At 42.1% G+C, this 25,630-nt stretch overlaps 2 protein-coding genes across 2 annotated transcripts; one reads left to right on the top strand and one right to left on the bottom strand.

Annotated features, from left to right (window-relative positions):
• The first annotated feature begins 16,209 nt into the window (after positions 1-16,209).
• LOC125521521 lies at positions 16,210-20,680 on the top strand. The gene is made up of 9 exons (XM_048686575.1): positions 16,210-16,530; positions 16,614-16,694; positions 18,123-18,212; positions 18,350-18,516; positions 19,254-19,323; positions 19,574-19,653; positions 19,727-19,789; positions 20,203-20,279; positions 20,374-20,680. Exons 1-9 carry the CDS (start codon positions 16,258-16,260, stop codon positions 20,472-20,474), a joined length of 1,002 nt encoding a protein of 333 aa, XP_048542532.1. The 5' UTR covers positions 16,210-16,257; the 3' UTR covers positions 20,475-20,680.
• Positions 20,681-21,594: 914 nt separating this feature from the next.
• LOC125522017 lies at positions 21,595-24,786 on the bottom strand. Its single transcript, XM_048687084.1, has 3 exons — positions 23,153-24,786; positions 22,746-22,989; positions 21,595-22,194 (listed from the first exon to the last, which is right to left on the bottom strand). The coding sequence occupies exons 1-3, from the start codon at positions 24,620-24,622 to the stop codon at positions 21,854-21,856; spliced, it is 2,055 nt and encodes a 684-aa protein (XP_048543041.1). The 5' UTR covers positions 24,623-24,786; the 3' UTR covers positions 21,595-21,853.
• Between the last annotated feature and the right edge of the window lie 844 nt (positions 24,787-25,630).

The raw sequence follows: 25,630 nt of genomic DNA, 5'->3' as shown, positions 1-25,630 counted from the left end.
TGCATTGCGGTATAAGATCAGACGAGATGACCCTGGTGATGTTGACGGCGAGCCCCCCAGGAAGAGGGTTCATGTGAAGGTGATGCGGTATGCTCCTATAATACCACGGTTGAAACGTCTGTTCAGAAACTAAGAGCATGCCAAGTGGATGTGATGGCACAATGAGGATCGTAAGAAGACGGGAAGTTGAGAGCACCCGCTGACGAGTCGCAATGGAGAAAAATCGAGAGAAAGTACTGGGATGAGTTTGCAAAGGACCCAAGGAACGTATGGTTTGCTTTAAGCGCGGATGACATTAATCCTTTCGGGGAGCAGAGCAGAAATCACAGCACCTGGCCCGTGACTCTATGTATGTATAACCTTCCTCCTTGGATGTGCATGAAGCGGAAGTTCATTATGATGCCAGTTCTCATCCAAGGCCCTAAGCAACCCGGCAACGACATTGATGTGTACCTAAGGCCATTATTTGAAGAACTTTTACAGTTGTGGAATGGAAACGGTGTACGTACGTGGGACGAGCACAGACAGGAGGAATTTAACCTAAAGGCGTTGCTGTTCGTGACCATCAGCGATTGGCCCGTTCTCAGTAACCTTTCAGGACAGACAAACAAAGGATACCACGCATGCACGCACTGTTTAGATGACACTGAAAGTATATACCTGGAGAAATGCAGGAAGAATGTGTACCTGGGCCATCGTCGATTTCTTCCGACCATCAATGTCGAAAGAAAGGCAAGCATTTCAAAGGCGAGGCAGATCACCGGAAGAAGCCCGCCATGCGTACCGGTGATCACGTACTTGTTATGATCAATGATTTACACGTAATCTTTGAAAAGGGTCCCGGCGGACTAGCTGTTCTAAATGACGCTGAGGGACACGCACCGATGTGGAAGAAGAAATCTATATTTTAGGACCTACCCTACTGGAAAGACCTAGAGGTCCGCTCTTTGATCGACGTGATGCACGTGACGAAGAACCTTTGCGTGAACCTGCTAGGCTTCTTGGGCGTGTATGGGAAGACAAAAGATACACCTGAGGCACGGGAGGACCTGCAACGTTTGCACGAAAAAGACGGCATGCCTCCGAAGCAGTATAAAGGTCCTGCTAGCTACGCTCTTACGAAAAAAAAAGAAAGAAATCTTCTTTGAATGCCTGCTCAGTATGAAAGTCACAACTGGCTTCTCGTCGAATATAAAGGAAATAATAAATATGTCAGAGAAAAAGTTTCAGAACCTAAAATCTCATGACGGTCACGTGATTATGACGCAACTGCTTCCGATTGCATTGAGAGGGTTTCTACCGGAAAACGTTCGATTAGCCATTATGAAGCTATGTGCATTCCTCAATGCAATCTCTCAGAAGCCTACTACTTCAAGTTTGGGGTTTACATGCAGCACCACGACCAGTCCAGCTGCATGGAGTCACGGTGGACCAACGTCACGCTCTACAGTAAACACTGAGTAGATGCATGGGTAGCATGCGTATTGGTATTGTGGTCTAGGGTAGCATGCATGTATATTTACGCCACGTACGGGCCCTATGTATATTAGTTTCCACGAGTTGAATAAAATTTGTCTCTTTGAGTGTCCGTAGTGTGAGTCATACTTGGAGGTCTAGCTGTGACAATGCCCTTATTAAGATATGAATTTAGAAACATTAAAACTGTGCACTAACAGAGCCCTCTCATGCCATTAGGATTCCCAGCCGTAGGATCTGGTGTTCTGGCCGTTAGATCTCGTTCTTGTCCCGCATGGGCTTTGTAAGCTGACCACTAACCTGCTCAACAGGAATGGGCTGCTGCTCCGGTAACTAAATCGGACATCTCCTGTGATTTTGGGCCAATTGGGTTGATGTGATGTAGGCCTGCGGTCTGACCACGCCAGCGACAAGGTAGCGCTCTCAGAGAGGGCGGCAACGCCGTCATCATCGTTGTTGACTCGCCAGTTATTGGCAACGTAAATCGCAGTTGCTGCAGGTCATTACTAGCAATCGATGTGCGATGATAATTGCAGGTCAGTTACTATTGTGATTCACCTTCTTCCTTTCCAGGCTCGCATATATAATCACCAGCAGGCCTTCCAAGTCGTATCCTCCTCGCCGATGCCTACCACCTCCCAGCAACGGCGACCCCGCTCGGTGGCCGCAAGTGACGGCGCGTGCGAGCCGTGCGAGCTACAATGGTCATCCATTCCCTTACAGCCCTACCTTGTTCATGCGCTGCTGGATGGGACACCATCTGTAAGACGACCCCTTCAAACCTTAAATCATTCATGTCTGAATCTAATGGATGGAAGGGAACTTTGTATTAACTTGCTCTGTCCAATAATTCATCTACCAATTTGTTGTCAAAATCATCGCGAGAAATATTTTGTGATCTTAGATCCAAACTAAGTTTTCTTATTGATCTGGTGTGCTAAAAATTCCATTGCAGGAGAGCTATTCCGTATGATCATCTAATTTCTACACGTGCCTTTCCTATGGAACTGCAGAGTGGTTGCCCAAGATGTCAGCCCATTCTTCATGGTAATACATGCATGCTGAGTATATATTCTAATAATTCTCTTTTCCCGGTCCGAGACTCCGAGTCCCAGTACCAGTCCACCATGTTCTTATAAATTCTGAATATTGTTTGTCCAGCTTATTTCAAATTATAAAATTTAACAGTATAAGATTATATTCATAGTCAATACTTGCACAAAAAGCTGCTCATGTCCTTGCTGTTGAATGGAGACTTGCAATTGCTTAACTGGTCAGTGAACTCTCTATAGTTATCTACTCCCTCCGTTCCTAAATACCGTATAAGACCTTTTAGATAATCTAATAGGGACTACATATGGAGCAAAATGAGTGAATCTACACTCTAAGATATGTCTATACATCCGTACGTATAGTCCATATGGAAATTTTTAAAAGTGCTTATACTTAGAAAGGGAGGGACTAAATGTCAATATAGCTCAAGATACCCTGAAGGTCTTGAATGAAAGTAGTGGAGCGCTGTACAAGCATAAGCAAATTGATGGCCACTTATTCGGTGTTACAGCTAAACCAGAAAGCACACTTCTTATTTTATCCATGCATGCTCTCACTGTTGCCATTGTTTTGTGCCATGTCTTACTTGTTTCACAGAAATTTCATCGCAGATCTATTGCAGCGTCATTTTCAATCCTGATCATTCATGGATGCATTCACTGTTGCCATTTTTGTACCCTGAAGATCTACGACAGTGTCGACTAAACCATGTGCTTTCTCATATTTAAAAACGTCTAATGAAACTGAACGAAATAACATGACTTCTACATGGATTTCCTTGATGAACATTAGCCTGTTATGGAAATCCAACCAAGTAAAATATTGTCTTGTCACCAAAAGATGAATTGAAGTCTTTGCGTAACAAGACCAAACTCAGGTACAGTACGGGATTAGTTATTCTCAACTCTTGAGGGAAATTATCAAACTTTGTTCTTACCTTGTTTCAAACTGAGCAAAGCAATGGCGAGTTTGTGTTGACCTCTGTATGGGAGACAGCCTGTGTGCTTGTGATTGTTCAATATGATTTTCAGTTAATACAAGTGTAGCTACTATCGTCGAAGCTGGTTTATTGTTATATAATTTTACTTTAGATGTACATGATGCGAGTTTAAAGTCTTTGATTAAGTCATAGCTAAGTGTGTTTCAGCCAACTTGAATAATTATCGGGGTAGGCTGTGCTTAGAAATTACATGCTAAAGGGGTGTTAACTATTTACTCTAGCTATTTTGTTAAACTGTTTAGTGGCGGGCTACATCAAGTTCCCAAGAGTTTAGTAAAGATGTGGCTATGTGATATTTGTGTAAACAAGAGCTTAGTAACGATGTTTTTGTGCCACAATGGAGACAACTGATCAGTACCATTCTGCTCCTTTTCTTATTATTTTTGGAGTGTCACTAATCCAACCATCTCAGTCTATTTAGCGTTTCTAGCCATCAGATCGAGACTTTGGGTAATTATGAATTCATGGTGTAAAAAATTCCCATCAATGCACATCATTATTCATGCATGAGAAGGTACGCAACAAAGCTACATAGAATCATCATTGTCGATAGAACAATAAGAATGTTAAAAATACTATCACTCTAAATAGTTGTATCAATCACAATTATTAAAGCGCCAAAATTGATTGGCGCAGCAACACGCGCCATCAATTATCTAGTATTGTTATGATGTGAGATACAACGGTCAGATTTGGCCAGTGTTAAACGGTTTCCTATCTTAAGGAAAGCATTACACAACCACATGTTACTATGTAGTGGTATATAAACAGGACACAACAATTTGATAACTTTCACAAGTAGCAGCGACAAGTGGGGGCCGCAGCACTGGAGGATTTCATTTTTGGTGGTGCTCCTCAGGTGCCGAGTCTTGAATTTCAGGGTGAAAAACTAAAGTCTGACCTTCATTGGATGTGCCTTGCAATTGCATTGCTGAAGGATTTGTTTTGAGAGCTTGGATTTCTTTAGAATGAAAACCTAAGATCTTGGATCGGTCAATGACGACGCTTGTCGACAGTTTTCTTCTTGAAGGCATCGCTTTTGGAGACCTTTTATGTTTTCCGGGTATTGTCTTTGGTGGTGGTTTGGAATTGTTCAGTGTGACGAGGCCTTTGTTTTTTTATCGTTTCGGGTTGTGTGCATCCTGAATGTCTTTTAGACATCTTGTTGATGCAAAGGCTGGTATCTTCACGATATTAATATATTCCTTTTTCAAAAAGAAAAAAACAAGACACAACTGTTCTAAACCCGAGCTCATATGGGCTCGGGTGAACAGTAAAATAAAAAACATTTGAAAATATATTAACATAATTTCTTTTTTTGTGTGAAACTTTGGCAAATGTTTTCATAGCTTGCAAATTTCATCATCATATGACATTCATGGAAAATGTGGCGAAAACAAACAAAATCAATGCTCTGGACTCTGATTGTGCTGAGATGACTGAATCACAACTCATTCCAATTAAAACACATTTTTTATCTGTCAATAATATTATTATGTTTGATAATATGATATGTGTTAGCTGATTGTCAAAAAAAGATGTGTGTTGGTTGAGATGGCATTGTTCTCGGTTATTTTAGCTTCATAGCATCTTTTTTTTCTCATAAGCCCGTTGCAACGCACGAACATTCTACTAGTTAGAATAATTTCTCTTTTTTTGCTTCCAACGGTGCTGGAACTAGCACTTGCAATTTCATAACACTCAAACTTTTATGGGAAAAAAATGACCATGTCTGAAAGTTTTAAACCCTAGAAAATAGAGAGGCCTTTCACGAAATATACTTCTGTTTGTGTTTCTCCTATTAAAACTGGGCAAGTCGGTCATGATACTCACTTACTATCCTTAGAGATACAAAGAATGATGCGTGACGGATTTAAATATTTCACCGCCAGCCTAGCTAATAAGACAAAATCCAATTTAGTGCACAATGATTTCTAGGAGTGAGTAGTGCTATTACTCGCACAAGGGATTGTGTCTAGTGATCCCTACTGAACTGCAATTATGCCCCACGGCCAAAGAAATCATGTGCGATAATTGTCTGCCACGAGCCACAGAAATATTATCCTGACAACCGGTGCCATCCATGGGTACCCTGCATCATCAAATAATAGCTACTTCACCAACATCGGATCAATTTTGCTCAAGATTATGGGAAATTCCAGCTATTGAGACGTGGTGCTCAACATCATCGTCCCCCTGTGTGCGGTTATGGGGCACCAGAAACAATGACCTTGATCACCCTCCTCCCATCGCCTCGGGACCTATTTTCATGCCCCTATGATGGCATTATTAGCAATTGGATCTCTTCAACCCCGCAACATCTCAAAATCCTACGAAATACCAAGGTGCTCTTCACACCCAAATACCCAATTGTACCTACAAGCGAACTCTGTATTACACTGTTTCCTCTCGCGTCATGGTGTTCCTAAGGATTGGTTGGAATCAGGTCATTAAGGGCTCTCTTGCACACGTACCAACCATATAGAGTCTTGATCAAAGGAAATTTCTAACAATATATTTATTTTGGCATATTATACATTTTTATTAGTCAAATCAAGGACTTAAAAACTCATAGCCAACTTATAAACCCAACTAGAGGGAGTACCTTTTCTTGGGTTATGTGTTATTAGCTCCAATAGTTATACGAGTTGACGATAAGAAAATAGTGATGTTTAGGTGATACGTTGTATTTGCATTTTATATAAAAAATTGTTTGTTTACATCATTTTATTTTAGTACAAAAATTTGTGATCTATTGTGGAGCTAGTGAGTGCGAGCTATCGGCTGTGTACCGCAAGGGGTGCTAAGGCTGGTCATAGTGGAGGTAACATGGGTAGTGACATGCATGCCACATAAGCCAAAAGGAGTGTGTGACAAATTATTGAAGAGGAGGGACGCAAATAAAGTAACATAATATGTCATCATTAGATAGCGATTCCCAATGCATGACACTACAAAGTAATAAATGAAGATAGTTATGTTATCACTCCTATGACACTACCAACTATAGAGTTAGTAACATAGGCAAGTAATAATATATGAATGTTTTTAGTCTAAGTTACTCTTCACTATGACTAGCCTAAATTAACATATCGAAAAGTAACCATCATTATCAAAATGGGAGACAAACTATCACGGAGGCACAATATATTGGTTGAACAATGCTCAACGGTATGCACTGACGCACCGAGGCTCTCGCCAACTGACTATCGTTGTCCGCATGAGCCCTGTTTCTGACGCTCCAAGGGTGGTTGCCCCTTTCCACACTTGTATTTTTTGAATATAATATGAAACCAACTCCAAGAGAAAATGGCTGTATAGTTATCCAATCCTACAACTGGGCTCGGCTACTACACTGTCCGTGCCATTTTATTTTAGTATGCAAACTTGAGATCTATTCCTCGCAAAAAAAAAAACTTGAGATCTATTGTGGAGCTAGCGAGTGCGAGCTCTGCTACAAGGGGGCACAAGTTAATCATAGCGAAAATGAATCATCATATTAAAATTAGAGGCGTGCAGACTACTCTCTCCGTTCCTAAATATATATGTCTTTTTAAAGATTTCAATGCGAACTATATACAGAGCAAAATGAGTGAATCTACACTTTTAAACAAATCTATATACATTCATACGTAGTCCGCATTGAAATCTTTAAAAAACATATATTTACATCATTTGTACTATGCCAGGCTGTGCGCCATGGCTTTCAACATTCAAAATTCGTACTGAGTAACTGCAGTTCATGGGTTGTAGTAAAACTGTGCGCTGTGGGCGAGGATGAGATTTTGGGGCGCGGCCGCGCGGGTTAAAATATAGAATGCGTGACGGACTGCCGTTGTCGTTACAGCTGTCCGTTGACGGTTTTTATTTACTCCGCATATTAGAGTTGACTGAAGTCAAATTTCGTAAAGTTTGACCAAGTTTATAGAAAATAATAGAAACATTTATCATAACAAATTTATACTATATGAAAGTACATTCAATAATAAATCTAATGATGTTGATTTGTTATCATATATGTTAATGTTTTTGTTTATAAAATTGATCTAAGTTTATAAAGCTTGACTTTGACCAAAGCTAATACACGAACTAAATAAAAACGGAGAGTACAGAATAACATGTTGAACAGAATTCAGCTCCGTCTGGTACAAACGGCCACCTGCGTATTTATACTGCAGCCAAAGGCCCGTTTCTTTTGGACGACCAGCAACACCAATACGCAAACGAATACGTGCCCTGGCTCAGATCTACATGCTCAACTGACGGGATAGATTTCAGGAGCATCTGAACCTGGGCACCAAAACGAATATTTGTGGAGTAGTATTTATCCATCTCGAAATAGGTGTAAATTAAGACATTTATTTTGGGACAGAGAAAATACAATCTTGGACCAATAATAGGAATGAAGGTGATAACAAGCATGATATGCTACTCCCTGATGGACCATAAACATCCATGGGAGCATATCCAACAATCATAAGGGCAAGTACAATAAGGTGGCTAGGTGGGTTGTAAGACTTTAAATAATATATTTTTGCTTAATTGGTAGAGAGAAAAGAAAACCTGACTACAAACTAATAGCCGGCTGCAACATGTGCTCCTAGAGACTTTATGAGAGAGGGATGTAGGGCATGTATCAATAAAAAAATAGTTATTTACATCTAAATATTGTACTCGCCGTTTATAAGCTTGTCTATAGATGACATTGCAACACCATATGGCCAGCAGCTGGCTGTACTATTAACCATACTCTCATGCCACAAGAGCCCACCTGTGCAATGATAGACAAAACTTCACCCAAAAATAGGCATGATAATTAACAACCTAAGATCGTTCTCCAGCTCCAATATATACAGTGATGCATATAGTCGGACCAATCAAGTGGTCTCAGCGGGTTTAAGGGAGAACGTACGCTCTTAAATTCACATGAATTCGCCCATTTTAGGGGCAGCAGATCTGGCACCAACAACAAATGGATGAGCATGGTAGGAGTAGGTTAGCAGTAAGTAGCACCGCCTGGTGTGTGTGCAGCAGCTCCGTTCTGTTTTTTGTGCACGACATCAACCAGAATAGCCTCGCTCTGACCGGCGCCTTCCAGGAAGAGAAATCCGATTAAACCGTGCATCCAGCCAAAACTTCTCTCTTTTTTTTTGAAAGGGCATCCAGCCAAAACTTTTTAATAAAAAAGGGGAGCGCCTGTACTGTACGTCGGGCATCTGAAAAGAAGTTTTGCATCGGTCACATTGATCCTATCCAGTGGCTAAAAACATAACACACAGTGCGTCGTGCTATAGGGAATGTCCCGTGCTATCTTCTTGGGCCCATCGAACTAGGCCCCTTTAATGTTCTCCCCTCCCATGCGGGATTTTTAAAAGGCTTCAAGGGATACTCTTCCCGGGTTAGGGAATGTCCCGTGTTGTCTTCTTGGGCACATCGAACTAGGCTCCTTTAGTCCTTGCTCACCACGGCACCTCTGTCGAACCTCTCAGTTGTCCGGTCCTGGGTACCCTGTAATCCATTGGTCCGACGGCCGGACTCTTGCTTGGCCTAAGTCTTGGGCTCTATGGTAGCGACATAGACTCTGGCATTTCCTTGTGCAAGACGTCCCGCTCTCCCTCTTGATCGAAAACCACCAACTTACTAAGCACGCAACAAATGCTCGCTGGAGCTGAAGAATCGAACGAGACATTTCCTCCTTCTGATCTTCTTCTCAAGGATATGGCAGGTATTCTACACACATACACACAACTTGCATTTTTTGGTTTGTAACTGAACAAAGGCAAAAAGATAAAACTAAAGACACATAAATTAAAATGAAGTAGCATGTATATGGGCTGAGATGTTTAGCAAAATTTGATGTGCACCGTCATACCCGAGTGATGAACATTTATCTACTGTTTGTTATGTTCAAGAACTTCAATCCTATCATGGTGCCGCAAACTCATTCCACTGCTTTCCTTCGTGAAACGCGACATACGAATGAGGTTCTAAAAATACGGTTAGCTACAATGATCCCAGCCCCATGAGTTAGTACTTCTCTATTGGAATTGAAGCGATAGCAAAATTGACACCAAGTGTTCAAATAGAAGTCTTTCTTTGAGACTATCATAGGCTATCATCTGTTGTTCTCGCCTCACCATGCTATGTCGTCTCATCTCCTATGCAAGACATTTATACACCATAATACTTCATAACATTCGTTGCTCCCAAAAAGACGCCGATTAGTGACCCTCCTTTGCTCACGAACAAAATGATTAAATATTTATATTAAACTCTTCTACCTAATGATAAGTTATTTTTGTAAAATGAAAATCATAGTCAATATATTTTGATAATTCACTAAATAACAATGTTGCTATATACTTCCTCCGTCCCAAAATTCTTGTCTTAGATTCGTCTAGATATGGATGTATCTAATAATAAAACGTGACTTGATACATCTGTATTTAGACAAATCTAAGACAAGAATTTTGGGACGGAGGAATATTAACAATAGTGTATTCAAGTTACAGTCATAATTTCTATCATTAAAAAGTATGTATTGTCTCTCACAGATTTTAGTCATGCTTGCAATGAAAGTTGTATTATTTTTTATTTTTGATATGTTATACCTTACATCAATATTTAAACCAAAAGTTTTGTAGTGTGAGAAAACTAAAAATATAAAACACAAATTTAAGTATGCCTTTCGCAGATTACTTTGCGATGCTCTATATATATCCATAATAGAGACCTTTAAAATGTATAGGCAGATTAATATCTTAGTAGCAGCTTCTAGTTTAGGATTTTCGTATGAAAAGTTGAAAAAATAGAGTATACATAAAATATTTACAACGAACTTGCCACCGAACCGTTAGCAAGTTGCTTTATCTTTTTTGTTGATTTTGTTTGATATGTTACACCAGGTTCATTAATCAGTTGAGACATGTATGTGATCTATATGTGGTACTCATATTGAATTGCTCTAGCTCGTACGATCTGTATGTAGGGCACTCATTGAAGAGAGACTAACAATCTAACTAAACTAACCTTCACCTATATATATTTAGCGGTATTACCCGATACTCTCCAACACCCTTTCGGTGACCCTGGAACGCTTCTGGATCCTCCCGAAACTATTTCGAATATTTATCAAATAATTCCACAAATACCTTCTCATCACTCCCGTTCTACTAAGACTCGGCAGATCGTAATTGCCTTAAGCTTGTGACCCCGTAGATTCGGTAACTCATAGACATGAACAAAACCACTTCGTTCAATGACCGACAGCGGAACCCTAGATGTCCATATTGATCCCTATGAGCATACAAATAATATTCGAGTGAACCTTTGGTTTTCGTGTGATGTTCCTTTTGCTTCGCGATACTTCACAAAACCCGGGATTTGTCGGTGTCCTCCTAAGTCATCACATGATCACTACAACGATATCCTCATTACCGGTTTTGTTCTTCTTTCTTGTTATCTCCGGCATTACCATGACGAAGTCACCTGTGTCTGGCTAGACGATGATGGATGTCGTCATACCGAGAGGGCCCTAAGAATATCTCTCCATCATCGGAGGAGAAAATCCCTCTCTTGAGCTATCTAGTCCCTTGTCAAACTTTTCGATTAACCCATAAGTTGTCGTTATGATCACCGTGTTACAGGTGACGTTCGAGCCACCCCAAAGCCCACCGTACGTTAAGAAGTGACTACGATACTCTCATGGTATAAGGAGCAAAGTCACACGTTAACATTCCGTTATTATTACAATTGATTACAATAATATTAACTCAATTTATACAGACAAGTTTGGGTCGATTCACTATGACCGTTCTTCCAACGTCATAATCTTAATGTTGTTTTAGAATCATCGTTATACTTAACGATATCCTAAGATCCGGAAAACGTGATTGCCAACAACAGTTGAGCTAGTCCTAGAGGCAAGACTAATAACCTTTTATTTAACTGTTTGTCATTCCACACGTGCATATGAGTTTTCCACTGAGTCGCATATTCCAGGATCATAGCAGTTATAACATAGAATATAAACTCTTTAATTATGAATACGGAAATATAATAATACAAATATTATTGCCTCTAGGGCATATCTCCAACACGTCTCGGCGCGACTGCTCCCGACCCGTCCTCGTCTCTGTCCTCATCTTCTTCGACTACTTCCCCTGCATCGACTCCATGGCAGACAACGAAGTAGCCAAGAAGGTCGCGGAAGACGTCAAGGCTGCTGCCGCCGCTGCTGCATTGGCCTGGCTAACTGGAGGGTATGATTTGTTCATCCCCTATCTGGTCGTTTATGTGCTAGCCGTGTAAGCTATTTTCATAGATGTTTTGGTTATCGGTATGAGTTGCATATACTGTGATTGCCATGTTTATTATCTACTCGTGTATTAGATTAATCAAAAGAGCTAATATTTCCAGCATAGAATCTCTAAAAGGCTTACATTTAGGAATGGAGGGAGTAGTTCCCATCATATTTTGGGTCAAAATTTGACTACATATTTGACTAGAAAAATATAAATAAATGTCACTGAAAATTATATTGTTGGATTCATATTTGAATGTAGTTTTCAATGATATTTTTTTGCTACGTATAATTAACATATATTTTAAATCACGATCAAAATATGATTCGGAATAGGACTAGTAAATTAGTACAAAGGTAGTAACAAGTAAACATGGTAAAAAAAGCCAGTCGCGTGGATATACATTGCCAATGTGACGAGTAAAAACGAAAATACATACAAAATCTCTACCCATTCTTTTAGGGACAATCCCCTACCTTTGTGTCATGTTCATGTCAAGTCGCCTGCAATAGGTCATCGGCAACAAGTTCTCCACACACCGCTGGCTGTGCGTGGCCCGATCGCCGGTCTTCAATGCGGAGCTATTTCACGCAATGAAGGAGAGCGACGTCGCCGCCGGCGTGGTCGGCATAGGTGACATGGAGGCATAGGTGTTCAAGGCCTTGCTCAGCTACATGTACACCAACTCGTTGCCCGAGATGGCAAAGAAGGAGGAAGACGCCATGTACCGGCATCGCCTTGTGGCAGCAGACAGGTATAACATGGAGAGGCTCAAGTTGATGTGCAAAAACAAGTTGTGCAAGAGAATCGATGTGAGCACTGTGGTCAACGTGTTAGCATTGGCTGAGCTTCACCACTGCCGTGATCTCAAGGGTGCATGCTTCGAATTTCTCAGCACTCCTCAAAATCTAAGCGAGGCCATGGCCACTGACGACTTCGAGTATCTGAGCAAAAGCTGCCCTTGTGTTGTCAAGGGGCTGATTACCCTGTGCTCCGCACCCTAGGCCAGTGATACTGATCGATGGGCTCCTATGTCTGGAGGGGATGCATGAAGACACTTCTGATTGTTGCGAAGTCCTGGATGTCGGATGTTGTTATTCGATCCTTTAATTTGTTGCTTCGTGGTTGTGATCTATGATTCTGCGATGCGCGCTGGTTATGCAATATCTAGTGAAAATGTTGTCGGTTAAACTCTAGTGTTGTCTGGCTTTCGTCCAGTAGTGTAATATCTAGTGACAATGTTTTTATTTCATCTATTTTGTGTTGCTTATGACATGTGCCACATGGTATCTAGTGACAATGTTGTTGTTTAAACTGTAGTGTTATTGAGTTTTTTGACGTAGTGTTTGTGCCGATGCAGGAAAAAGTATATATGAGCTACACTCAAATGATGTTTACAATGTTTGCACGAGGGTGTGGGAACACAGGCGTGTTGAAAGAAATGGGGTATTTCACACACATTATCTTAAGAGCCTTCTGTAGTGCTATATGTATATCACTAAAGTGATGGCTATAATAGTATGGCTTAGTGATGACTATAATAGTATGACTTTTGACTAATTCCCATTAAAGATTTCAAACAAAAACAATATCAAACAAATAATGACAGTCAGATAGAATTTCATATAAAATACTGAGACTATAAATAAAAATATGATAGCGTTCAACGCATCGTGGGTCACACATTGCAACAATCTCGAATAGTTGGTAGGTTGGCACTGTGAGTTTGTACATGATAGGAAAAAGATGGGTATGGGCGCTCTTGAGAAATTGAGCAAGCCATGAAATGCATTTTTTTACAGTGAAGCACAAGAAACATATCAGAACTGCATACTCTGAGGTACTTACAATGTTTCATCTCAGCTCCTCCCGCTCTGCATATTCATGGCCATCCGATGCATACTACAAGAAATCACGGTGTTGGATCAAGTTCATGGAGTGAAGTTACATTCACTTTGACATTACCCCTCCTTTGACTATCACACGACCCGCCAAATACTGGCCCATGACACAAAAGTCAACCATGTCAGCCAAACATAAAAAAATACCAAGGGTGAAAAAGTAACGAAGCCCCATGGTCTTTGTTTCAAAATCTTGTGGCAATGCTTGTTAAGGAGTTGGACCGATGCTTGACCCTCACGCCACTACGCCATACTAACTCCTCTACCTCTGGCAAGTAGTGCTCAGGGTTTGGGGGCAGCTTTCTTTTCGGGGGGTTTCAGCCACCATTTTTTCATATATATATTTTTGGATTTCTCTTGGAAGCAGTTTTTTACTTGCTTTTCAGTGTTTTTTGTTTAGTTATTAATTTTTATTTTTAAATTACTTTTAGGTTCATTTTCCATTTTATTAATAATATGCATGAACATTTTTATAAAAATGTGTGGACACATATAAAATTGAATTGACATTTTTCATACTTGTGAAAGTTTTTAAAATTAAAATAATTTTGAAAAAATATGTTAAGACTTTTTAAGTAACATGGATAGTTGTATAAATATGTGAACACGTTTTTTACAGACGCATAAATTTTTAAAGTATTCATGAACATTTGGTTCAAATGGTTGGAAACTTCTCTAAAATTACTTGTACATTCTCCTGAAATGCTTCACACTTTTGAAATTACGTGGACTTTTCATTTATAACTTTTAACTCTGGTTGCATTAAATTTGTAAAATAAGTTTTTACAAAATATACAAATGTGTAGACCATTTCGAAATAATTATAAAGGTGGGAAATGAAAAGGAACTTTGCTAAAAGGCCTGAAGCTGTGAGCTTTCTTTGAACGATATGTCGTAGTGTAGCGCCCTACCTCTACCTAGATCACCTATTTAGTTCTCACTGCGAAGGATACTACACAAAGTGTACAAATGGTGCACTCCAGCGCTATCGCCGACGCAACTCATTAGCGTCCCTTTTTGTGCTTCTTTACTACTTTTCTTCCCTTTTTCCTTTCTACGATTTTTTCATTTTTTTTCTTCGTTTCAATTTTCATCATTTTAACATAAGAATATTATTTAAAAGTTGAAGAATTTTTTATTTTTATAAAATTATAAATATTTATTTTAAATTTAATGAACCTTCTATTCAAGTTTGTGAACATTTATAAATTTCACAAACATTTTCTAAAAATTATAGACATTTCAAGATCCGTTTAAAATTTTTAAATGGTTTAAAAATCATGATTTTTTTGTAATCCGTGAATTTATCTTAAATGACGGAACATTTTTGAAGTCGTGAAAAGATTGTAAAATTACAGCAACAATTTTTTTAATCTACCAAAGGCAATTGATCATCCTGGTTTTGTGGGAATTATGGATAGAACGAAACCAATGCATTTTCAGAGGAAAGAGAGCCAAGGTAGAAGATGTGTTGGTCATATTTGACTAGTATTTATTGATCTCTATCTTAACAAACCATTAGGCAACCAATAGTTACTATATAAACATGGGAAGGTCCTATTCATTTACTCTATCCTTATACCCCTCTGGCGCTTCTTCAGTAGTGGGCCGGCCCATGTAGTGTTTCTTTTTGCACCAGTTTTGGGAAGTGTCTAGATGCTTACGGTCCTGCTTTTTTTCTTTATCTGTGGTTTCTCCTTTTTCACTTGGTTTTTCATTATCCATTTTTGTCCATTTTCTAAACTTTCCTAAGAATCATGAATATTTTTAAATATTGTGAGCATTTTTACAACTCCGCAATTTTTTTAAAAAAATTCTTGACTTTTTAAATATTCACGATTTTTAATTTACAAACATATTTAAAATTTGTGTTTTTTTTCAAATTCATGAAATTTTAAAAAATCCACAAATATTTTTTTTTCAAATTCAAGATATTTTTAATCTGCAAACAATTTTGTAATGTATGATTTTTTTTTAATTTATAAAAACGGAGTGGGGGTGTTACAACTTTTTAATGCAAGTGATTGAACAGTGCGTGAGGTAAATAATTCGATACGTGAGGTCCGCTCTAAATTTCAGCTCATTTGGACATCTGAGCAGGTCTTGGCAAAAAAGACAAACCGGATCAGAACAGTTCATGAATAGTAAACTTTTTTACAGACTCCAATTTGTCTGTTTTGCAGAGAGCTGCTCAGATCTCCAAATAAGTAGAAATTTGAAACGTACCTCACGCATCAAATTATCTACCGCGCAAAAAAAGTTGAATTTTTTAGTATTTGTTTTGTTTTTCTTTCTAAGCGCGGGTGCAGATGAACCCCGGAGGAGAAACTCCGCGTCCGGAAATCCTAAACAGTATATGCTTCTGACACTGGCAGCACGGCCTTCGAACATATAGCTCCCGGCGCAACAGCTGCGCCCCTTTCCTCTCCCTCGTTTCTTTCTTGGCCCACCAGAGCAGAAAGCCCATATAGCCCCAGCTCTCTCATCCAAGCTGCCTCTTTCTTCTTGCTCAGCCTCGGACGCAATGGCCGCCGTTGGTCTTCTCGGCGCGCGTCCGGCTCTGGCGACCGGCCGCCTGGAGAGGCGGGCGGGGGCTCCACCGGCCGCGGGTAGCTGGGGCTGGCGTGCCCGCCCGCGCTCCCTTCGGTCCGTTCCGCCGCCCGGGGGAGCGGGGAGGGGAGGGGTAAGGGCGGCGAGGCCCACGCGCGCCGCGATGGGCGGCGGCGACCTGTACGCCCTCGACTTCGACGGCGTATTCTGCGACAGCTGCGGGGAGAGCTCCCTCTCCGCCGTCAAGGTCCGCTCCTAACTCCGTCCTCCTCCGCCGTGTTTCTTGCGTTGACTAAACGTGGATGTGGTTGACCCGGTGCGCTGTGGCAGGCCGCCAAGGTGAGGTGGCCGTGGGTGTTTGAGCAGGTCGACGCCGCCTTGGAGGAGTGGATCGTGGAGCAGATGCACACCGTAAGCCCCTCCTTTGCTCTTGTTCCCCACCGACTAATGTAGTACTTAGCTGCTGCCTATGTACAGTATGTCAGTCTGTCTGTATATGCTCAATCCTATGTACAGGTTCTTGGCTAACACTAGCATGTCGAAGCTCCATTTAGAAATGCTGTGGCTTTGCAGAACTGATTTTGTTGATTAGTTGGAAGCGTCTTTTATGGAGATGCAGGAAATCTCCCCCTAAGCAGATTCCATGTTGCAATGCACCTTACCACAGCAAATTTTGCGGCTTACTGTAGCAGTTTTGACTGACAAGAATGTGACAAAAAAGAACAGTAAAATGAATAGCTAACACTTACCCCCAAAATGTGATGGATGATTGAGGTTAGTGGGTTGGAGCGGTAAGCACTGTGCGGCTTGCTCATGTTGCTGGTTCTGTGACGTTATTTGGTGCCCTGTCCTGAACTACTCAGCCACTTAGTAAAACTTAGCTTATTGTTGCCTCGGGCTTTCAAATTCAACCAAGAATCTACTTTCCCCTATGGTCCTCGCCAATTATCATCACCATCCATCCTTAGTAGTGAAATCACCGCTGCGCATCAGCCAGCCGCCATAGTTATTCGGAAGCTTTGCAGCAACTTCGGCGCAGTTCTCTGCTCCTCAGTGTGCAGATACAGACCCGGGACTGGGTTAAATTTAGGTGCATTTTTTGGTAATTAAGAGCCCTGGCGTCGAAGGACAGTGTCGGTATCAAAACAAATTTTAAGGTTGTTGTAAGCAGGTGGTCTCTTGAGAGTTGAGAGGATGATGGTACAGAATAATGGTGTCAAACCTTCCTCACTTAGTTTCTCCAGAACACATGAAACATGATTTTTGACCAAGCAAACAAGGTGAATATTGCCCCCTTCATTCATATATCCATTATATGAAGTTATCCCATATATCTACTCTTATAAAAAGCAGAGTTGGTGATGATGGTGTGCCTGCCATCCTGCAATATAGGCCGTCCGATCTATATCTAATGGATAGGAAGGAAACTATGACAATTTACCCGCACTCCTCTCCACATTTGCAGATAAGGCCTTTCCTCGTTCATCATTTTCTCCCACAAGATATTGATGTTCCGTGCAACGCACAGGCATCTTGCTAGTACAACTAAAAATGTATTGTTACATACTTGTTTGCCCACAGTTCCTAAACGTATGAGCAATCCACATGTTACAAATATCTGGTACTACTGTGGATAGTAGAACACCAGTGATAATTAACCTTTTCTGTTTTTCAAATAAGGCTTTTAAAGAATGGTGCTATGAATAAATTGAGCTGCTCGCTCTCATGAAGCATAATAGGACCATGTTCTCATATTGGTTCCATGACGAGTAACATAGTATCCCTCTTATAATTTTACTGTTTATAGTTCATTACTTAGGATGTTTTGTTCTATTTCAGCTCCGTCCAGTGATAGAAACAGGATATGAGAACCTGTTGCTTGTAAGGTTGCTTGTTGAGATCCAGATACCCTCTGCTCGAAAATCATCAGTAAGTTCTGTACTGCTTCATCTGTATTATATTCATGACCAAATAACATCAGTCCTGTCAAAGGTGGTAAAAGAATAGGCAAATGATTTTAGGCTTCTAGCTTGATCGAATTTTTATATTAAGGTGGTATTTGCAAGGTTGCAGATGGGCTTAGCATCCAACAAATATTGGACAACTGGTCAAAACTGTTGCCCACTCTCATGGATGAGTGGCAAGAAGATAGGGAATCTCTTGTAGATCTCTTTGGCTGTGTAAGGGATGACTGGCTTGAAAATGATTTGTCTGGCTGGATAGGTGCTAACAGGTGACTGATCTATGGAATAATTGGTGTATATTTTCTTGCTGGTCTGACCAATATACTCAGAGAAATGGAGTTGCATTTAACTAAACATTTTGTTTTTTCACTATTGACGGTTGGTGTTTTATCCTCAATTGAGAGGTATACTTAAAAACTTTCCAAAGCACTCTCAGGCTCATGACCACATGGATGCAATACAGATCGTGCATTTCTATTCCCTATTTCTCTTAGACAGAGATGCAAAGATAGTTTAAGAAATAGTAGCAGAAGACTCATTGAATCTAAGTGGGACTAACCTGTAAATGACTTTCTAATTTGTGTTACTCAATGTGATATGTTGATCAGTGGTTTTCAAATACGTTGGAAAGAATATTGATCATTAATAGTTCTTGATTATTGGCTCCACGTTTGCACCCTATCCCTTTATGTGCATGCGTGTCTCCATGAGAACATATGTGCTTTGTTATGTGTTAATATTGCTTGAGTTTATGATTCTGTCTTACAATTTAAGTTGATTTTATTGCTCTGCGTGAAAGTTTTGTTTCACTTGACAAATCAAAATTCTGTATGTCACTTCCGAGCAGGCAGTATCTGCACTTTTCCCACTCTCTTTTCAGTTTTATAGCTAGTACACGTCCGAAAAAGTTGAAATGGCGTGGTGTCTCTCAAGTGTCTCATGTTCATTATACATATCGAACAAAGGATATTGTGCAACTGATGGACAAACCAATGTGTGGCTGCAGGTTTTATCCTGGGACAGCTGATGCATTAAAGCTTTCAAGCTCTGAACTTTACATAGTCACAACAAAACAGGTCTATCTCCTACATTTTTCTTCTGTGCAACCTAACTTATCATGATCTTCTATATCATAGGGTTTCAGTTTCTGTTTTATGAACAACCAAGCATTTTGTTTCAACAAATGGTTCTAACAACCATCTTTAGGCTTTATCATTTTGTTGATGTTTTTTACAGTGATGATTTAGCTTTTAGTTAATTCACAGCTGCCCTGTAGGTAACGCAGAATGCTGATCTTCTACTGATCACTTTTTTATTGTCTTTCAGAGTAGATTTACTGGAGCACTACTTAAAGAATTGGCTGGAGTAGATTTTCCCTCTGAAAGGATATATGGACTTGGATCTGGGTTAGTAAGGCCCTTTCTTGCCGTTCCTTCACTTATCAAGGATTTTCTTACTGACTCTGATTTCATTATTCAGTCCGAAGGTAAAAGTTCTCCAGCAGTTGCAGGAAATGCCACAGCACCAAGGTCTTACACTTCAGTAAGTCCATCATTTGTATGATTGACTTTAATACCATATACTGCATCGGAAAGCTAAGTTCTGGAGAACAATATATAAATATTCCTCTCCTGCATAATCAATTAGTTGGTATACAATACTACTTACAGCTGGTCATAATATTGTTTTTCTTTTTTTTTTCTGTCTACTTATTAACCTATGTTTACAATATGCACAGTAATCAAACAAAGCAATTCTTTGTACATTATGGGGATCACTTACTACGTCGTTATCTTGATTTTTAAACAGATTATTGTTATATCGTGGATCAAAAGTTGCTCATCTGAATCATTGTTCAATATACAAATTATGCAATGGATAACAGTACCTTCAAACTCAAGAAAATCAAGGAATGATAATTTTGTCTTTTTTTTCTCTTTGTTGCGCTTTAACAGTTTCGTCGAGGACCGACTAGCGACTCTGAAGAACGTGATCAAAGAACCAGCGCTGGACAAATGGAACCTCTACCTGGGTAAGTCATAGTTCTGGCTAGCCAAACCCAGTGGTTAACTCGTAGTTGAAAAACTAACCTATGTAGCTGATGTTGCTGGATGCCGTTTGGGCAGTGAAATGGGGATACAACACGCAAAAAGAGAGGGAAGAAGCAGGGGCTTTACCAAGGATCCAACTCATTGATCTCCCAGATTTCAGTAAGCAGCTGAAATAATCGACTGGCAGTGACACTCGGACATTGACGTGACCTACAAAACTTTGTTTTGTTCGATGTACTTGCAAACAGCAGGAGAAATACTTGATGTTCATTTTTCCGATTGTTTGCATATTTGTGAACTGGTTTACTTCCAGCACATATATATGCACATTGGATCTGTCAATCGAGCACAGCTAAAAACCTGGAGCAGAGTTCCTGTCAAACCTGGCATATTTATTTTTTGCATTATTAGTGTCCAAATGTAGAACAACAGTATTTGTGGCCTCTCACACTTCACCTGAATTATAGAGAGTAATCAACTCCTGAATATCTCTCACCCATCCCTAGCAGTACATGCCCTTGAATTCGGATCCAACTGTAACCAAATCCACCTCTCAACCCTTTGAACTGGACGACTGGAGGACCTGTTGGTTTGTTTCCGGCATATATCTAGCTGACCAACACTAGTGCAACCAGCAATACTTTGGCTTTAGCAACTGAGTACACCCTAAATTCAAATTGTACCGCCAAAATGTCTTATATTTAGGAACGGAGGGTGTGGTATATAAACTAAGTACTCGTAAGAAGCTTTATGAAACGCCATAGCTTGCAAAAACGTCTTACATTATGGGATGGAGGGAGTACACCCTAAATTCAAATTGTACTGCTAAAATGTCTTACATTTAGGAACAGAGGGTGTAGTATATAATGTGTTACATTTAGGAACAGAGGGTGTAGTATATAAACTAAGTACTCGTAAGAAGCTTTGTGAAACGCTTGTACGGCTCCCTGACTTGATAGCATTGTGCATGCCCACAAGGCCACAAATATACACTAAGCAAAAAAAAAAAAGGGCCACAAATATACTGAGATTTTTCGGCACATAAATAGCTAACGCGTTACAACTAGGCAAGGGTTGCAATGTCACATAAAATAAGATAAATCATCATTGCAAAGAAAGACCTAACATTGGTTGTGCATAAAAACCTGGCCTTTAGCCATCCAAGTTTAGGCAGCTAGAATTACAAATGGACAGTGAATCTTGCTAAAACTTTGGCACTAGAAAGTACTCCATCCGTTCATAAATATTAGATGTTCTAAAAAAATTCACAATTGGATGATTACAGACAGTCTTAGTGTGTGGTTCATATTAAAATATTCAAAATATCATATATTTGTGAACGGAGGGAGTACATGACTATCCTTGTTAAATTATTTGTTAAACAATCATTCTCACTTCCGAATGCCATCACCAGTGACCATTATACGACATTCCAATACACTAGTGCATCATCTAAAACTCAGGCTAAGACAAGGTTCTCTGTCAACTGTTAACCCTCTTCTACCTACTATGGCTTCCAATTCTACAACATCTTAATAACAGCTACAACACGATGTTAGACATGACGCTCATCAGCCATGGAATCCAAATCACTATCATACTCATCGCTCATCAAAGTCATGTCACTGCCATACCCATCACTATCCTCCAACGGATCATTGTAAAGGCGATCCTCTTCTACCCTACCATTAAGCCTCTCCGTTGTGACGCGACTATGGTCGATGATCTTTGTATTGGTGTAATATGGTTGGTCCACTGCAGGATCAAAATCATCGTCGCAGGGGTCTTCTCCACAGACCATCTTCTCAAACTCCAACTTGCGCCCATGGAAGTCTTCCCCAACCGGATGCACGATCCTAATACCCATGTGGTCACAGTAAAGGCACCGTACTCGTCCTGCCAAAAACAAATGTCATCAATATTCATGAAGGGCTGCATCCTAAACTCTAAGCGTCAAAAATTCATTAAAAGATAAAAATGCTCTGTGGCTCACAAATTTCATCATGCATAGAACCATAAAATATTTGTTGCTCCTAATTGTTGCAAAACAAAGTAACCACCAATGCATACAAATATAAACCATATGTTTCTTGAAGCAAATTAGCGTGCGGGTTAGGAGGTCATCCAGCTACATGTTTGCCTGCTTTGCTAGGGAGCAACGCCGCTTGATCTGAGTGTTGGCTAACAAACCTACACCATTGAGATATTTGATTGAAAGCGTTTTTTCCTTGAAATATTTCGTCTTTCACACTAAATAGGAGGTATCGGCCAAACACTTAGCAACAACATTTCATTTGCTAACACCTAGTAGCTGTTAATAAATTAACTAGCAATAGCACATAACAACAAACTAGATCACCAAAGTATACATATCAGTCATGCTCTTCAGGCGTTTACATAAAGGACAAGATATGAAAACAATTTGCACAGGGTTAGCTAGATCATACCGGCACATGGTAACGGCACCCACACGCGACAGACGAAGGGTTGTGGCATTCCAGCTCTGTCATCATCATCATCATTGCAAACCTCAGCGAAGAATAGCAGCGGAGTTGTGCCGGCAGGAAACTGAGTGCCTTTGGGAGTTGCCAGGAAATTGACATGGGTGCGGTAGCACTTAGCATCAGTGCCAACTGGGCCTGACACATATTTGTTCACACCACAGATTGTATGAAGCTCATACATGGGTTCCTGTAAATGGAGAGGGGAGGTAAATTAAATTAGTTCAGTTAGCTAGTTTTGCATAGCAAGGCATTTGACAAAATGCTAGCAACAACAACAACAACAACAACAACAACAACAACAACAACAACAACAACAACAACAAGCAAGCAAGCAAGACAAACAAACCTACCCCGCTGAGCATCGCGGCATATGCACTCAATGCAGCATTGATCTTTTTGCACATCATTGTTTGCGATGACAAGTACCATGGATGGGGGAACCGGCGAAGCGGCTGCTCGCTGCAGGCAGCCTCAGGACACAACAACCTGGCAAGGCACTGAACATCTTGAGAGGAGAGTTGGCCAGTACTACCTTGTAGGATAGATGATATCCGCTCATCACATGGACATAGACGTCGCAAAAGCTTTGCTTGAGCATCGGGGTTGGGGTGGTAGGCCGCCGTAGCGGCGGCCAAGAAGGCTCTGTCCAAGCCGGCAGCTGCGTCGTCGTCATCATCGAGGCGGCGGTCCGCGAGGAGTAGGTCGCCGTCTGCCTGGAGCAGGCAGTAGATGGCCTGATCGAAATCGGTGAGATGACGGTGGCGTGTGCAGAGGAAGGAGACGAGGCCGTACAAGGAGCAGTTCTCCGTCCGGTGGAGGATCATGGTGCCGATCACGTCCACCTCGAGTTTTACGGCGGGCGGGAACGCCGCGTCGTGCCAGATGGTGTTGATGATAATGTTGGAGACGGGGTCGAGCGGGCCGTAGCAGTGGCCGGCCACGAGCAGGCTGCGGTGGAGCCGGGAGCGCAGCTCGCCGGCCGGCAACCGGGCGATGGCCTCGAGGTAGAACCCGTGGAGCGCGTCCTGGAGCGTGCCGTTGAGGGCGGTGGTGGTCTGGTGCGGCACGCTGCGGCGAGGAGGAGGCGGACGAGAGGCCGTCAGTCGTCGCCACAGGTCTTGGTGGGCCGGGGGCGGCAATCCGTCGAGCAGGTTGGGGAGCCTGTCGAGGCTGGATTCGGGGGAGCGGCGGCGCACGTCGGCGAGGAGGCGCACGGTGTCGTCGAGGCGGCCGGAGATGGCGAGCCAGTCGCGGACGAGGCGGTCGGGGTCCGGGTGCCTGGCGGCCAGGGCGGCGCACCTGAGGGCCATCACGAGGGCCTCCTCGACGGCGGGCCCGGGTGATGACCCTAACCGCGTCATGCCGAGGTCCGACGCGACGGCGCGGACGGCGGCGAGCAGGTCGGCGCCGGCGAGGAGCAGGAAGCGCACGGCGTGGCAGTCGGTGAGGTAGGGGAAGAATCGGGTGAGGAACGCGACGAGTCCGTCCAGCGAGCGGCGCTCCAGGTCCCCGAGCTTGTCCTCGGGGACGTGGACGAGGTCGCCCGGCTCGCCGCGGGAGACGAGGGTGTTGGCCACGATGTTGGAGACCGGGTCGAGGAGGCCGAGGCAGAGTGCCCCGCCGCCGCCGTGGAGGAAGCGCGCCGCCATGCCGGGCCTCGCCCTGGCGTTCAGCCGCTCCAGCGCCTTGCGGTAGGAGTCGTGGATCTTGCGCAGCAGCCGCGACCTGTGCTCGGACTGCTCCCGGGGCGACGTGTACCCGCGGTTGTAACTCGAGTCGTAGACCCGGAGGTCCGGGGGGCAGTCGGGCACCAGCGCCATCGCCGGCCGGCGTCCGCTCCGGTCAGGCAGGCAGGCAGGCAGGGAGATTCGATTGGAAGGAGCGCCGCCCGGTGGCGCGAGGATGGGGGATACCGACCACCACCAGAACGAAATCTTCTGGGTCGATCGATCATGGTTCAAACCCCTTCTGGCTTTTCTCGATCGACTCGGCTTGTTTTTTTTAGAACAGTGTCATCGGCCCAGGTTTGTGTGGGCTTCTGACTTCTTTGGGCTGGGCTTGAGCATTGTGCGTGTTTTGTGTCATCCAAGAAATTAAAGAGTGCTTGCCTCAAAACTATTAAAAAATTAAAATAGAGAGTGCTCCTAGGGACGTGAATTTTTAGGACATGCAGCCAAGGCGCTGCCGTAATCCCGAGCGTCCATGTATACGTCGTGATTGCTATTTATTATAGGCCCAGTTGAAATACATGACACGTTAATTACCAACGTTTGCGAATACGTCGCGGTATATGCACCGCCAATGAACAGGCGACATTTATGATCGTATGAATACACTTTGTCTGTTAGCGACCCACGCGCACGCCCCGTTTGATGGCATAGCTGCTTGTAGCTTGCACTGTAGATCTCCTCCAAGCCGTCTCCTGTGGAAAAACAAAAACAGAAGCAGGGGAGGAGATGGGTTCTGCACAGACAGAGATCAGGTTAGCCCATCCTAGCCATTATCTTATTATGGGGGCAAGCAACGGATCTGTGCGCTTGGGAGGGATCACACATGCGTTGACAATGTTGATTCATCTAGGCTGTCATTTGCTATCCATACAATATGGACTCGCTCATACGTACTATTTTTTCCTGTTTGACAATGTGTGGACAGAGAACACTAGCTGCATATGTTCACCAGCTTCTTGACCGTCAGCATGTGACCGATGTCCAGGTCTTGAATGCCATCAATTTGGATGTATGGAGCTGCGTTCACTTGATGGTGCATTTGAATTCGGCCAGGCATTTATCGTGCATGTGAAATATGTATTAATGTTTCCTCCTGAG

This window comes from Triticum urartu, chromosome 7, assembly GCF_003073215.2.
Source record: "Triticum urartu cultivar G1812 chromosome 7, Tu2.1, whole genome shotgun sequence".
Lineage (NCBI taxonomy): Eukaryota > Viridiplantae > Streptophyta > Magnoliopsida > Poales > Poaceae > Triticum > Triticum urartu.
The sequence above is the reverse complement of the archived record's forward strand: the minus strand, read 5'-3'. Positions and strand labels throughout refer to the sequence as shown.